Genomic DNA, 15,970 nt, shown 5'->3' on the forward strand with positions numbered 1-15,970 from the left:
TATATTTCTTAATATTGCGTTACATCTAGTGATAATTATTGATTTTTTATCATTTCTATTCATTATTAAAATTAAAGGCTTTCTAGTGATGAACTTTGGGTAGGTTTCTTAATGATTAGATAGTTTTTTATTAGTAGTAAATTTTATTAGTAATTTGAATTTGATTTTGACAACTAGTAAAACTATAAATATAATTTGAATTTGATTTTGACAACTAGTAAACTATAAATATAATTTGAATTTTGCCTATGAAAAGCTCACCTTCATATTTCCTAGTATTCTTAAAACCTACATAAAAGGGACTAATGAAAATAAATTAATTAAATAAAATTTTCTTTGCATTTAATATTTTTAACAGTTTTTAGCTCCTACAAGATAAAAATCGTTATAGGTTTAGTCGTTAATTAGGACACTGGCGGTGATTGAAAAATGCATTAAAATTATTTACGAACCAAAACTACGTGTATCTAGGGATGATAATATGATGGGTGCGACAAGTTCACTATTTCATATCTATTTTTTGAAAGAAAATTATTTTTATTTCTATACTTAAATTCAATGGATATTCAATTTTGTTTCATCTTTATTCTCATCAGGTAACAGATATTTACTTGTATCTGTTTATTTTTTCTCATTATTTTAATATTAATTAATTAATTTTTTATAAAAATATTAAAAAATTATAGTAAAAATATATAAATTATTTTTAATATTAAAATTAAGATTTTTTTCCTGAATGTCAAATATTTTAAAAAAATTATAATTACAAGCATATCAACTTAAATTACTAAATTAAATTTTATGAGAACTAAAACATTTATTAAATTTACAAATTTTAATGAAACTTAAATGATAAAATTTAAAAATATTTTTAAAGAATATAAAACAAAAAATTCAAATTAAAAAAATACTTTAAAGTTCTCTTTACTTCAATTTTTTAAATTCCAATCAAATTGTTTTTAGAAAGATAAAAACTATAATACACTATTTGATGAAAATCACTTCTTTAAAAGATAAAAATTAAATTAATAATAATTAAAATTTAACACAAATCTCTTATATTTTGAACTTTGATGTGTGTTGAATGGTGATAAAAAAATCATGACAATTATGTTAAATTATTATATTATAATAAGTAAAATTTATTTAAATAAGTGATAAAATTACATGATAATGAGTTAGAAAATAAAATAATTGTCTAAAAAATATTAAAACAGTATTTTATTTGATAAAAATAAATAACAAATAAAAATATTAAAAAATTATCGAATGTGCATCATAAAACCAATTTGATAGACCATTAAAGAAAATCACAAAAAAAAACATATATGTACAATTAAAGAATATGATAAGATGAAAAAAACTTTAGAAATCTATGAAAACTTTTCAAATATTAACATAATTGAACAGTGAGAGATAGATTTTTTATATTACTTAGTAACTGAGAGATTTATGTTATTGAATACTTAAATTAAATTATAAACATTCTCATATAAAATATACACTATATATAGAAATATTAAAAAAGATAAAAATATTTCAAATGTGAATTATAAAAAATATTTATTTGAAATGAAACAATTAAAAGAATGAAAGAATAACAAGTGTGTTAAAATAATACTTAATAAACTGAGTATTTTAATAATTTAAACATAGACATAAATGAAAATGAAGATAAGTATTACGGCGAATATAGAAACGAAAACAGGATAAATATATACTCATCCATATTCATTCTTATATAATTGGGTTTACACATATTCGTATCTATATCTAATCAAATTCAAAACATTATCTAAAAAAATGAGTTTATTTATTATCTCTACAATATAAAATTAAATCTTAACTAACAATGGAAAACCAAATTCATAAAAAATTTCGCTAGCATATTTATCTTGTATATTATAATTTAATAATTCTAATAAATTACTATTATTATTATTATTATTATAATCATCACAATTTTTAATTGATAATTTTATGTACTTTTAAATATGAAATAACTTTTTATTATATGTATGCATTACAAGTTAAAAGTATTTTAAGCTAAAAATGTTAATAACAAAAGAACTCATTTAAAATCCATTGAAAACCCATTCGAGTGGACGCTAGGTATAAGCGATCGGAGTGTCTGAAGATCAGAAAGTGGAAGACAGGTGTGTGATGCAGATTGGAGGAACGGTTTTGATGGTAGGAGTAAAACTGAAACTTTCAAATTTTCATGCCACTTCTCTGCATGCACCATCCATCTTCAACCTTATGAAATCTCCTCCTTCTCTCTACATCTCCTTCATCTTCTCTCTAAGAAATTCTCACATTTTCTTCCTCCGATCACCATTCAGGTGTAACGCCCCGGCAGATCACAGGGACCATCGACTGCCCCCACAGATCACCACCAGGCTTTCAAATGCATTTTGGTGATATGAGTAGCCAAATCAATCCCTTTAAGCTATCCTTCAACCGTATAGTCCCATACCTATGTACCCCTTCCACCCGAAGCTGCCAGGAGTCGCTCCTTGTCTGTGCCCCCTGCACCATGCCTCTTGCACCGGCGTCACTCCCCGCCCTCGTTAGTGCCCGGATGTCACATCAGGCACCGTTTCTACTCCTCCGGTGTCAAGGGCTTCCGTTTGAGCCGATTGGTTTTGGGTTCTGAGTTGGTAAGTTCTTTTTTCCCTCAGCCGTGTGGTTTTTCTTGAACATGCAAACCAAGTTTCTGGGTGCATGGGATTCTTTTCACATTCTGAACGATGTTCTATTTTGGTATTTAGGTAGTTTATTAAATCGTGAACCGTAGTCTTCAAAGGAATCTGGTGGTGAGCCTTTATCTGCAGAATCGTTAGCATTCGGCTAGCTTAGAGGTAAGGGAAGCTTATATAATTTGATTTTTATTCTCGTTCTTGAATGTTGGCATGCTTGTTTGATTGTTGGATGAAATATGAAGTATGATTGTTACTATGTTTTGACTATATGAATGTATGAAGATAAATGCTGAGGAATGTATTAATAAGAGTATGAATTCTAAGTCTGTATTTCTATGTGAAAATTGATGTTCATTACTGAATGGTCTTTGACCGTTCGGTTTTCTCGTGGACTCGGTTGGAACTAGATTCTTTCATTTGGATGGAATTCCAGTTGAGGACCGAGCGTCTTCGTTTAGTAATACTTGTATATAGGCGTTCAACCAAGGATATTCGTTCCTTGGTATTCTGTTATAAATTTAAGTATATCTATATGTATTTTTATATTTCGTTCGTTCTTGAACAATTAGTTAAATGATATCTTATATTTATCAAGCCTTTATTCTATAAATTAAGTAGTGCTCGGTCTTACACCAAGCGCTCGTACTATGCAGTGTTCGGTCTTACACCAAGTACTCGTACTAAGTAAGTGCTAGGTCTTACACCAAGCGCTCGTTCTCCTTTCAGTAATCTATCTTGATAATAAGAACGTTCGTCCAAACTCAATAGTGTTCCCTCTCTACCGTGCTCGGTCTTCGACTAACATTCGGTTTTCTTGATGTTAAACTCATAAATAAGCTAAGTATTTATAGCGTTCGGTTTCTGCATATGATTCCTTCAAGTACTATCATTTGATGTCTTACAGTGTCTGTCTGCATTGGTTTCGGCCTAGAGTCTTAGTACCCGGCCTAGGCTTTACGGTGTTCGGTCTAAACGCTCATGAGTCAGTTCATTAAATTGGCTCACTTTGTAAATAACATTCGCTTTTATTAGTCTTTGTGAAATATTATTGTAATCGGTCTCTTTCCAACCCCGATAGCAACTCTCTCGGTTTTGATCTGTTTTGGAACTGGAGACCTCTCAGTCTCACTCCAAGTGTTCGGTCTCGTTCGGGGTTGAAGATTTACGTTCGGTATTTGGTATCTTACGGGATCTGTATTCGAAGTGGTTAAGTTGAAGTTTTAATGATGAAAGATGATGAAATATGATATGGGTGAAATGACTTTGATTATGAAAGAGTATTTCGGGGAGGAATATCTCATGAATGGATATTGGAATTTGGTAAAGTATGAATGTGGGCATGCTAAGCTGGCGGTTCATCCTGATATTCCGTGATTACTTGTTCTCACGTAGAGAAGGGTAAGTCATGTGTGGGAATGGCAGGAGGTTCTAGTCCTTATGGTTAATTTGGACAGATAGGACTAACCTCGGGTGGCAGCTGTTGAGGGCATCCCAGTTACTACATCACCCGGGTGCACGAACGTCGTAGCTACACATAATTCATACAGTCTGGACAGTCAGAGTCTAGTATTAGGCTTTGCGTGTAAAAGTGAATGAACTATCTCGTTTATTTTGAATTGTGTGAAATCTATGTTGATACTTGAATTGAATTACATAAGCTTACCCTATTTTTCCTGTCTTGTCCGTTTTGCACGTTCGGTTGATGTCCTGTCGCAATGATCATCCGTGTGGATGTGAGCAGAAGGAGAAGAGCTACTGGAAGAAGCGCTAGCAGAAGAAAGTTTAGTCGAGGTAGAAGTTAAGACCGAACAGTAGAACCGTTCGGTCAGTATTTAGTTTAGTTGTACGATGATCGTTCGGTCATCTTTTACCTTTTTCTTTTGTATGACCGTTCGATATAGGTCTTTGATAAACCGTTCGGTCAGGATTGCATAATTGTACAATTTTAACTTTCTAGTTATTCTGTAAGGTTGTTCGGCCATAAACGTATGTCCTATCTTTTTGTAAGACTGATTTATAGTATTATTAACATGTAATTATTTTATTATATAGTTTTACACTTAATTTTTGGAATGTTACAATTTAAGCTAACAAAATTCTAACACATTAACACACGTTATAAGACATTCAAGTGAGGTGACTAATCATGATAACAAACACATTAAATTTTAATTTATTATGTATAAATTAATTTTAATGTATCTAATAATTTGTCCAAACATGTGATTGATATACTTTACTACACTTTAACATCTGTTGATCATAAATCTTTTAGAAATGTGCAACCCTGATTAGGTGCAAGATGCAACTATTGATACCTAATGGTCACCAAAATAGTCACAGTTGATAATTTATGAGAAGCCTCAAACTAAATAAACTTTCACATATAGGTATAGAAGTTTCTCTCTGACTTAGATATCTTTTGCTACAATACGTTACATATTCAGTTAAAACTCCTCTCGATGTCACCACCTCTTCGATCGTACTCCATTGTGTGTTATTGTGTTTTGTAAGCAACAATTTATTAAAATAATCGTTAATATGGATACAAAACTTGTTGAAATAATAAACTAAGATTAAATATGTCTTTTATTTTTTAATTTTTAATTTTTAATTTTTAATTTTTAATAAAAATTAGAATTTTTTTAAAACTTTAATTTAATTTAATTTTTTTATTTTAAAAATACGTAGATTTAATTTTTTTAATTAAATTTTGTTAAATTTATTTGATATTTTAAATATATTTCATAATAATATTTATATTTTTTTATATTGTTTAACATATTTTTATTTAATATTAATTAAAAAACTTATTTAAAAATTTAAATAAAATTAATAGTTAAAAATATTAAATTCATATAATTTTAAATATAAGAATCTAAATTAGTTCAAAATTTAAAAAATTTCAAAGATACCACAAAATATAATTCCTATTGTAATAATTTCATAATATGTTGTAGAGTAATAATGTAAGATCTTAATTTAAATATTTTAAATTATACTCGGTCAAATTTTAAGAAATATTTTTTAAAATGTAAAAATTTTGAGTGTAATTTTCTTTATCCAATGTTAAATACTCTAACTGGTTAAATATGTTTTTAATCTCTAAACTATTGGCCGTTTCTGGTTTTCGCCCCTCTTTTAAAATAAGGTACAATTTGATCCTCATTCTTTTCGAAAGGTTCGTTTTATTCTTCGAAACTTTGGTTTTAGTCCTCATTTTGTTGACTAAATGAGGACCAAATTTTTAACGGTGTTAGTTTTTGAGGACTAAAACGAACGTTTCGAAAAGGATGAGGACCAAATTGTACCTTATTAGAGACGAAACCATAAACGACCAATAATTTAGGGACTAAAAACATATTTAACCCTACTCTAACGGATTCTTTTCATAAAATTTAATTTTAATCCCATATATGACCTGTAATAAAGATATTTTAAGAAATTTTAATTATTAAATATTTATATTACACTAATTTCATTATTAAATTTTCAAGAGAGTAAACTGAAATTGTTTGAATTTTCACAATTTTCTTAAGAAATTCTCACTTGTTTTACCTATAAATGAATTCTTTTATTTTTAGAATATTGGATAAATAATTTTTTCTTTACATTATTATAAAAGTTTATGTCTCATTTATAAATTAAGTATAAAATATTTAATTCTTACACTATATAAAATATTTTTCCAACAAATAACATAACAAACAGAATTTTACAATAAACTATAATATAAATTTTATATAATAAAAAATATTTTACATGTTATGATTTAATTTAAAATAAAATACAATTTTTATAGTAATTTAAAAAATATATTTAACTTTTAGAATATTGAACAATTTGGCTTCCATTTACTCTTGATGAAAAATAAAGAATATTCAACGGTAGTCTTGTTTAAAAATTTATGAGTGTGACATGTGCTAATGTATTCAATATTTATAAGTAGTTTGTCGGTTGTAAATTTTAAATTTATACATTAAAAGGTAAAAAAAAAAATTTAAGAGTGGCGGTTAAGAGATCATAGAAGCTTAATTAAATAAAAAGCTAAAATGAATTATTACTTTTGCCATCTTAAAAAAAAATGAAAAATATTACTGTCTGAATGGGGTTAGGTTAATCAATAAATAGAGAGTCCACTGCTCTTCCTGCACAGTCACTCTCTTCACGTCTATCACTCACGTACCCCACCACCACCGTATCTTCATTCATTTCATTTCCCAAAAACAATTATTTAAAATAAAACAAAATAAAAGGAAATTCTCACACTTTTTTTTCTCTCTCTCTCTCTCTCTCTCTCTCTCTCTCTCCGTCCATGGTGGAACACCACATACGCAGAGTCGCCGGAAGAAAAAGGTGAGAGAAGATCGGAGCGCCGAGGCAAGAAGATCGCCAAAACTAGGGTTTCTAAACTGCCGACGGAGACAAATAAAAATGCCACTCTCGAAGTACCGCGTGCGTAATGAGTACAGTTTAGCGGATCCCGAGCTGTATCGTGCGGCCGACAAGGATGATCCAGAAGCGCTTCTCGAAGCCGTCGCCATGGCTGGACTCGTTGGACTCTTGCGCCAGCTCGGCGACTTGGCCGAGTCAGTTTCTTCTTAGTCCGTTCCTTCCGCATTCTTTTTTTGAGTTCTTTGGTTTCGTGATTCTGAACGAGTGGCGAGTTTGGAAAAGGAGAGCGAAAGATTAAAACTAGTTGGAATGTGTGGGTTTGTGCTGGAGTGAGCTTAATTTGGGAAGGTTGTGTGATTTTTGGATTTCGTGAGCTGGCTGGATCGAGGAGCTAGTTTGGAATTGGAAGATAGTATACATACTTAATTCGGTGGTTGAGCTATGGGTTATTGGTTATCACTTGATTAATTAGTTTAGTTTGTAAGTTTATTTCAAAATTTAGGTCTTCCTCCTTTTGAGCTTTGTATGCGTAGAGTTTTCAGGGGGTGAGGAGGGTGAAATTAAAAGAAAATTGGGCGGTTGTATTGCGGGCATTGGTTTATATTGTTGAATTGTGAAGGTGTTGTGGTGACCTTATCTAGGCATAGAACTTGACTTGGTTTGAATTTGTTTGACTTATTGTAGACTACAAAGTTGGATTGATGAAGTTCCTGATCATAGGTTTTGGCTGTATGAGATTAAATTGAGAAGTGTAGCTATTGGGTTTAAGAGAGATTTAACTGTTGAAGTATGTTTGTTCTTTGATGTTTTTGGGTAGTTGGTGATATTTTAAAATCGGACGAGGAGAGCAATTTAATAGACCATCTATACAGTTACCGAACATGTATGATTTTTCCTTAAGTGAATATTGGGTTGTGTATTAAGGCTTAACTTTTTAATATGCCACAAATGGCAGGCCTTGGTGGCTTATTCATGTGAATCTGGTTCAAATAGTAATAGATGTCATAGTGACTTTCTGATTTCCCAGAGGTTAGTTCTAATTGGTGGAGTTCCAATTGTAATACAATATCTCAATTTTGAAGTTGTTTCCTGCCTTTTTAGCACGGGCAATTTTTACTATCCCCAGGTGCCATTAAACTCTCACTATTAAACCATTTCATTTTGGTTAGGTTTGCTGCTGAGATCTTCCATGATTTACATGAAGAAGTAATGGTTACCGCTGCAAGAGGCCACGGTCTCATGGCTCGTGTTAAACAGCTTGAGGCTGAAGTTCCTTCACTTGAGAAGGCTTTCTTTTCTCAAACTCATCACTCTTCATTCTATACCAATGGAGGTTAGATTTCTCTTTACAGAGTCCTATTCACAGTGTAACTTCTCATGACCGTGATTTAAATGCTGTTAATCATGTATAATGCTGGAATTTTTGTTAAGCTGTAACCTTTTGCTGCAATTTCCCCTTTGCTAATTTAGACATACTTGCATATTGCATTGTAGGGATTGATTGGCATCCTAATCTACAGTCTGAACTAAATCTTGTGACTAGAGGAGACTTACCTCGATTTATAATGGATTCATATGAAGAATGTCGGGGTCCTCCAAGACTGTTTCTTCTGGATAAGTATGAGCTGATTCATCAGATATATTATTAGAAAGTAATGTTATAGATTTCTGAATCTTTTTCTTTTGGTTTCTTTAAAGGTTCGATGTAGCTGGGGCTGGGGCATGCCTTAAGCGTTATACTGATCCATCATTCTTTAAAATAGAATCAAATTCACCTGTAAATGCTACAATAGAAGTTCAGAGAGAGAAGAGAATTCGTAAAGTCAAGGTACGAAATTTCAATTCTACAATATATACAGTTTTTTTACTGTAAAGTTGTTTTAAATGTGTGATATTGATTAGTTTCATGTTTTGTATTATTGTCTTGCTGCAACTTTATAAACTATTTGAGGTCCATGCATTACCGTTGATTCATACATGTATGAGACCGCAAATTATACAAGCTGGTGGACAGCTTTTAGCTCTGCCTTTGTGTTGTTTATACCTATGTTGCATTTCTGTGTAATTACCATAGCTAATAATTTTATGCAATGTAAAATTGAATACTTGCAATTTTGTATAAATAATTTATTTTATTCACTTCCAGCTGAAGAAAGGAGCAAGGCTGAGGGATGGTGAAGCTCCTAATGTTGTCCCATCGCATTCAAAGTAACCTCCAATATTTTACTGTGGTGAATCATTTTTCTCATTATGGTTTTTAATGATTGGTGGCTCAATTTAATTTCCATTATTGCAGATTACATCAGCTGCTTCTTGAGGAGCGTATTGAAAATGGTTATAGTAATCCTGCACGACTAGTGAAGTTGAAAAAAAGACACATGAATGGACCAACTGTTGAAGCAGGAGCTGGTAAGAGTTACATGGAGAAATTTCTGGAATCTCCTTCACCTGATAAAAAAATGGTTTGTGAAACTTCAATCTTTCCATTGCCTGTGAAATTGACATCAGATGATACTAGTGAGACTGGGATTAAAATTCTTGAAATCAGTAGCATTAGTCCTGTGAAAAGGTCAAAGGGAAATAAAAACACCCATTCATCCCTTGATGAGCAGGACCTAGAACTAAAACCATCTTCAGAAATGGATGGTGGGACTGATGGAGATCCTGTGAAGGTGAAAGAACAAATCTCATCTGGTGTGACAGATAATATGTCTTCTAATGATCGTAAGTTTCTTGATGTAGCACAATTGGCTGTTGATGAACGAAAGATATTAGAAGGTAACTTAGATGGGTATCATTCGGATGATGTGACTAGTGAAGTTGACAATTACATGGATGCTTTAACTACCATGGAATCAGAATTGGATACAGATAACGAGTATAAACCTAAGAATAGCTTCTTGAATGTTGAAAAGGCAACAAATACCAAGGATAAAGAAGAACAACAACTACAAGCACATTTTTCAGATTCTCAATCTTTTGGGGACTCTTCAATGTCTGATGACAGTAATTCTTTCAAACAAGATAGAAACGAAGAAATTATTCAAGTGCAAGCTAAGTCGTCAGATTCTCAATCAACTGGAACCTCCTCTTCATTGGACAATCATAGTTCACTCAGAAGAGATATAAATGGGCATCATATAGAACCACAAGCTCACCTCTCAGATTATCCATATGTTGGAAACTCCTCTACATCAGAAGAAAACGATTCTTTCATGAAAAATGGATCCTATTCATCTCAGTCTGAATCATTAAGCACTGTGGTTGAAAATACACCAGGACCTTTGTTATTCACAAATACTAAGTATTATGGACCGGTGGTTGAAGATGCACCATCCAACAAGCCTCCCCAAAATGTTGAGTTTCAACACACAGATTGTGGGGGGTCTGTCATGCATGATGATACTTCTGTTCATAAAGAAGAGATTTCTGATTTTGGGCAAGCCTGTTCAGATATGATGACTTCAGGACAGGGGTTGTGTTCTGATATTGGATCTATCTCTCAGGTGGTCCTACCCACAGCAACTGAATCAGGCGAAATCTCATCTGATCCTGTTGAACTTAATTTAAGGTTAGATGGTGATGATGCAGACAGAACACAAGATGATGATGCTGGAAGAACAGATGACAATGACGATGCAGGCAGAACAGGAGATGACAATGACGATGGAGGCAAAAGAAGTGATGATGATGCAGACAGAACAGGTCTTGTTGAATCTATTACTTCCAAGCCTGTTTCTCTCTCCCTCACAAAAGACAATGCTTGTCCTGTTGATTCTTCTGATAAAACATCATTCGACAACTTGGATGATGATGATCCATGTATTCACTCTGATAATCTGTTACAAGTTTCTAGTGATTTGGAGTTTATTGCTCATGGAGACGAATGCAATTCTCATTCTGAAATCAAAATGTTCCCAGCAAGACCTACAAATGAAAACATTTCTGAAATTTTGGCTAATGGAGATATTTATTCACCAGGAGAGGATCCTGTTTGCCCATCCACAGAAGAATTAAAAGTGAATTCAGGTGTTGTGCTGGCTCCTGATTGTCATGACTCAAAGGATCAAGGTTGTACTACGGCAACGAAGCTTAATTCAGAGACCCCTGTTGTGAAGATTCCTCCAATGAGTTGCTTTACCAGGGTGCTTTCCTCTGACTCAATTCAAAACAAAACACAGGAGGAACCACACTCAGCAGAAATTGAAGTTTCAAATCCTGATCTGCCATTGGAAGTTGATGAGGTACCAAAGATGGTGCATGATGATGAAATAAATGGATCTACCTGCAGTGTCGATCCACTTGAAGGTGATGGTCGTTTTAAACATCCATCTCCTGTTGATCATGTGATGGCAAATGATCTGGTCACCGAAAGAGTTCAGTCAGAAGATCAATCTGTATTTTCTGTTCCTTGTGTTAATAATGCTGAAGATGGTGTGCGCATTGATACTTGTCCAGATTCATTTCGGACTTCTTCTTCCAGGGGTTTTTCAGATTCAGAAGAACCTCTGTTGAATACTCATTCTAATAAAATGGACATGAAATCCAATGAAGTAGAATTGATGCAAAATGCCATGGACACAAATGCAGAGACGAGTGAGACTCGATTAGCACCACTGCCAGATGTAACATCACCTGATGTAATAAATTTCCCAACCAATAATATTGCTGAGTTAGACGAATCTCTTACTATTTTTGCAGATTCACAGGAGAGGAAAGTTGACGAGCCAGTTGTCAGAGAATCTACAGAACTAGAGGACCATCAGAAGATAGTGGACCAACCAGTAATTACTTCTATGGAAGAAAAATTGAACCTGAACAAAACTGTTCTTTGTGATCTTCAAGATTCAGAATCATGTACTATTCCGAAGTTCCAACATAGTGCTTTTGTTGATAATGCAGAAACTTTGCTTGAATTTTCGGGGTTGGATTCCCAGCTGTCACAATCAATATTTAATGGTCAGCATGATCCATTACAAAATGACAGAGATAGTTTTTTATCACCTTTGGGGAAACAGTTGGGACCTGAAACTGATTTAGATCTGTTCTCAAAATCCCAAATTGGTGAACAGGATGCAGAATATCCACTTGGAGATGAAAGAAACTTTGCCTCTGAGAAATCTCAATATCAGAAGATGCAAATATATCAATTGGAGCCTCAAAGCAATCCTGCTACTTCTGGAAGTGTGTCAGAAATACATGCAGATGAGCCATCGCCAATTTATTCCTCACCAGCGTCATCTAGCCAGAATGCTGCAAAACTTGTCATGGATTCGTTGATGCTTCTTCTTCCTAACCACTTTCCCAAGTCAACTGAAAATAGTCCTGATGAGGTGCCACCTATGCCTCCTCTACCGCCTATGCAATGGAGAATGGGAAAGGTTCAGCATTCTTCCTTACCTTCACAGAGAGAAGAATTAGAAGTAAGTCAAACTTCAGTCCAGCCAATTAGGCCTGATGAAAATTCCCTATTTGGTTTACCAACTTCTGAGAAAGAGACCCCGTTTTATCAGAGTCCATTTTTGCCTGTCATGGTTGTGGAAAGTGATCAGCTCGAACATTCTTCTGGGTTTCCTGTTGGTGTTTCAGGGCATTCTGTTGCCATACCTTTTCAATTTCCTATCATGGTTAATGAATCAAAAGGTCAATATAATTACCTCCTGTTGGACAAAAACCAAATTCAGAATCCCTTCTTAACCTTACCCATGGCATCTACCGGCATGTCTCCTCATGATCTGATTGTTGCACCTGAGGGAAGAATGATGCAGAATTCAAACTCATGTGGGGCAGTACCAGAAGCTGCGTATGCTGGTTCAGGACATGATTCCATCCCTACACAAGAAATTTCAACTCAACCTCCGCACCAGTTAATGTTGGAGACTAGATCAGATGATAAATCACATAAACAGAGTATGGACAGGCCTCCAAATGTTCTTGCAATTGCTTCCGAGGGAGAAATGGGACTGAATTCAAACCCTTGTCCTACAATTCCACCTGCTGAATGTGCTGTATCTGGACATGAGTCCGTTTCAGCTGAAGAGAAACTGCCTCAGCCTCTAAGTCAATTAATGATGGAGCCTAGTTCAGATGATAAAACACTTCAGCAGTCTGTTACTAGTTGGGTATCAATGGACAATCCTGACAGTCGTATGGTTTCTTCCGGTGGAGAAATGGAACGAACTTCTAACCTAGACCCTCCAATTCCACCTGTTGAATGTGCTGTTCCGGGGGCCGGACATGATTTTATCTCTTCTCAAGAAAAACCAACTCTACCTCCAAGTCAATTAATGTCAGGGACTAGTTCAGAAGTTCAAACCCTTCAGCAATCTATACATAATTTGGAAGGGGAACAAGAACGTTTGCCAATCTCATTCATGTCTCCACCAAACATGGAATGTATGGAGCCTAGTCAGAGTTTCATGACCTATGAGGGGGGAATGGCAAGGTCCTTGGATACATCTGATCATACCTTAGATGTGGAGAGTGAAAGGACTTATGGAAAACCAAAGAGTAAGCTTCTTCGTCCGCGAACTCCTCTAATAGATGCTGTTGCTGCTCATGACAAAAGCAAGGTGAGATAGTATCAAGTTCTTATGACTATGAATATCCTTTTGATCTCTTCATTCTTTTGCATAAAACTTTGCCTTTGAACTACTGCAGCTTAGGAGGGTTACCGAGCGGGTCATGCCTCAAACTGCGCCGAAGGTAGATGAAAGAGATTCTTTACTAGAACAGATAAGAACAAAGGTCAGAACTTACTTTCTTTATGCTTATTGTACCCTTTTGCATTGAAACCATTCTTTTATTTGAAAAAAAATAAAAATAAAAACCTTTTTGGTTCTCGCAGTCCTTCAACTTGAAGCCTGCTGTGACCACGCGACCTAGCATTCAAGGTCCAAAAACAAATTTGAAGCTTGCAGCCATCTTGGAGAAAGCAAATGCAATTCGCCAGGTATCTCTTTTTATCTGTTTATTTTACTGTAATAGGCGTGTGCTTCTGTGTTTTTCTGTCTCTGGTCTTACCCCCTTTTCTTCGCATTCACTGATATGTTAGTTATTTAAATAGGCTTTGGCTGGAAGTGATGAAGACGACGATGCGGATTGGAGCGATTCTTGAACTTACTATTAGAAGTGTTCTTAGCTGGTGAATGTTTTTGACACTCTGGTTCTTTCTCGAGCCTGATCTATATAAGTCACGCTCTCCTGTCATGAATAGGAAATCTCCCTGAAATGCAAGATTCATTATCCTACTTTGTTCATATATGATACTCTGAACTTCATATAGGATATAGCTTCTGCTCTTAGTTGCCTTCTTCACATATATATGCATGAAAAATTGTACTAGCATGTAGATTAGCTTCGATATCTCGGAGGCGGAACTCACTTCATTGAAGACGACTCAAGTTCAGCGTGCAAGCGCTGTACAAGTCCAGATCCATGCTATCAAGAAATTTTTTCCGCATGCCTCCCGTTCACATAAGCACATGTATATTTCTGTTGTCATAATTTTTTTTTTATATTTAGTCACGATTATCCAATTTTGTAATTCTGTGATGTAGTGTTTTGTGATAATTGCCCATTATCATGTAGTTCATCTGTGTCCAGTATAGTAATATATATACGTGAGTAAAATCATTTTAGTGTACAGCTATTACCTTTGTTCATTTTTCAGACCCTCTTTATGATTGCTGTTCTTGTCATATATTAACAAGTAAATTGAAAACATTGCAGGGGTTAATTGAAGTGATACTAAATGTCATCAGTTTGCTTCAGTTCTACATTCATAGTGTCGTTGGATTCTTCATTTTTTTATTTTCAAAATTTTAGATACCATTAATTATTTTTTTATTAATTATATCTTTATATATACATATAAATTTGTATATACAAGGAGTATATGTAGTGATTTAATAATGGTAACGAGCAAAATACGAAACTTGAAAGAGAAATATTTTGATCCACTATTTTCTTATTCTATATTCTATTTTTATCCACTTAGGTGGAACTCACATGAAATTATTTTTTGCATTTCTAATTTATTTTTTGAGTTTTATTGGTGTTTTTATTGGGGGTATTGAGCGTGGTTCTTGAGGTTCTTAGAGACACGTGACGTGATCAAAATGACTTGGGTTGTGAACTTATACTGTGATATTAGATATAAATAATAATAATAATAGATAATAATAATAATAAAATGATATTTTACTGTAAATGATTACTATAATATTGAATTATCGAAATTAGTTGTGATAGGTGAATATTTCTTTAATAGATGTACCTTACACTATTCCAAAATGAAGAGACTTAATGGGTCTTGTTGGGTCGTGCGCTTTAGTATATTCATTATGCTATGTGGGTATATAAGTCTTTTAGTTTTGGAAGTTTGATTTGGCATGTGAAAGGTGATCGTGATTGATCTCTTGGTCGGATTGTAGTTGACTTGTAGAGTTTGCAGGTGGATTGCTTGTTTGGTGAGATTATTGTAATGTTGTTGTCTAAGGATAATATTTGCTTTATGTTGTTGCCTTAGACAGACTTTATGTAAGATTACTGGTTTGGGCAGACTTTATTAGGTGATGTTAGCTTGGGTAGACTCTATTGGGTGTTGCCGGTTTAGGGAGGCTTGGTCTAGTGTTACTGACATGGTAGATTTGGTGTTGCCAACTTAGGCAGGCTTTGTCAGGTGTTGTAGGCTTGGTAGGCTTGGTGCTACTGACTTAGACAAACTTTGTTAGGTGTTGTCGGCTTGGTAGGTTTGGTTTTGTCGACTTAGACAAGATTGGTGTTGTTGACTTAGGCAGACTTTATGTTGGTCTGTCGGCTGGGGCAGGTCATGTTGCTCACTTGTTTGAGTTGATGATGACTTTATTGGT

The 15,970-nt window shown here is 33.9% G+C and overlaps 1 protein-coding gene across 1 annotated transcript; it reads left to right on the forward strand.

Moving 5' to 3' along the window:
• Window positions 1-6,873: 6,873 nt before the first annotated feature.
• On the forward strand, window positions 6,874-14,744 carry LOC108347390 (protein SCAR2). Its single transcript, XM_017586592.2, has 9 exons — window positions 6,874-7,291; window positions 8,267-8,430; window positions 8,592-8,715; window positions 8,796-8,925; window positions 9,244-9,305; window positions 9,394-13,669; window positions 13,758-13,844; window positions 13,945-14,049; window positions 14,164-14,744. The coding sequence occupies exons 1-9, from the start codon at window positions 7,137-7,139 to the stop codon at window positions 14,212-14,214; spliced, it is 5,154 nt and encodes a 1,717-aa protein (XP_017442081.2). The 5' UTR covers window positions 6,874-7,136; the 3' UTR covers window positions 14,215-14,744.
• The last annotated feature ends 1,226 nt before the right edge of the window (window positions 14,745-15,970 follow it).

This window comes from Vigna angularis, chromosome 9 (genome assembly GCF_016808095.1).
Source record: "Vigna angularis cultivar LongXiaoDou No.4 chromosome 9, ASM1680809v1, whole genome shotgun sequence".
Lineage (NCBI taxonomy): Eukaryota > Viridiplantae > Streptophyta > Magnoliopsida > Fabales > Fabaceae > Vigna > Vigna angularis.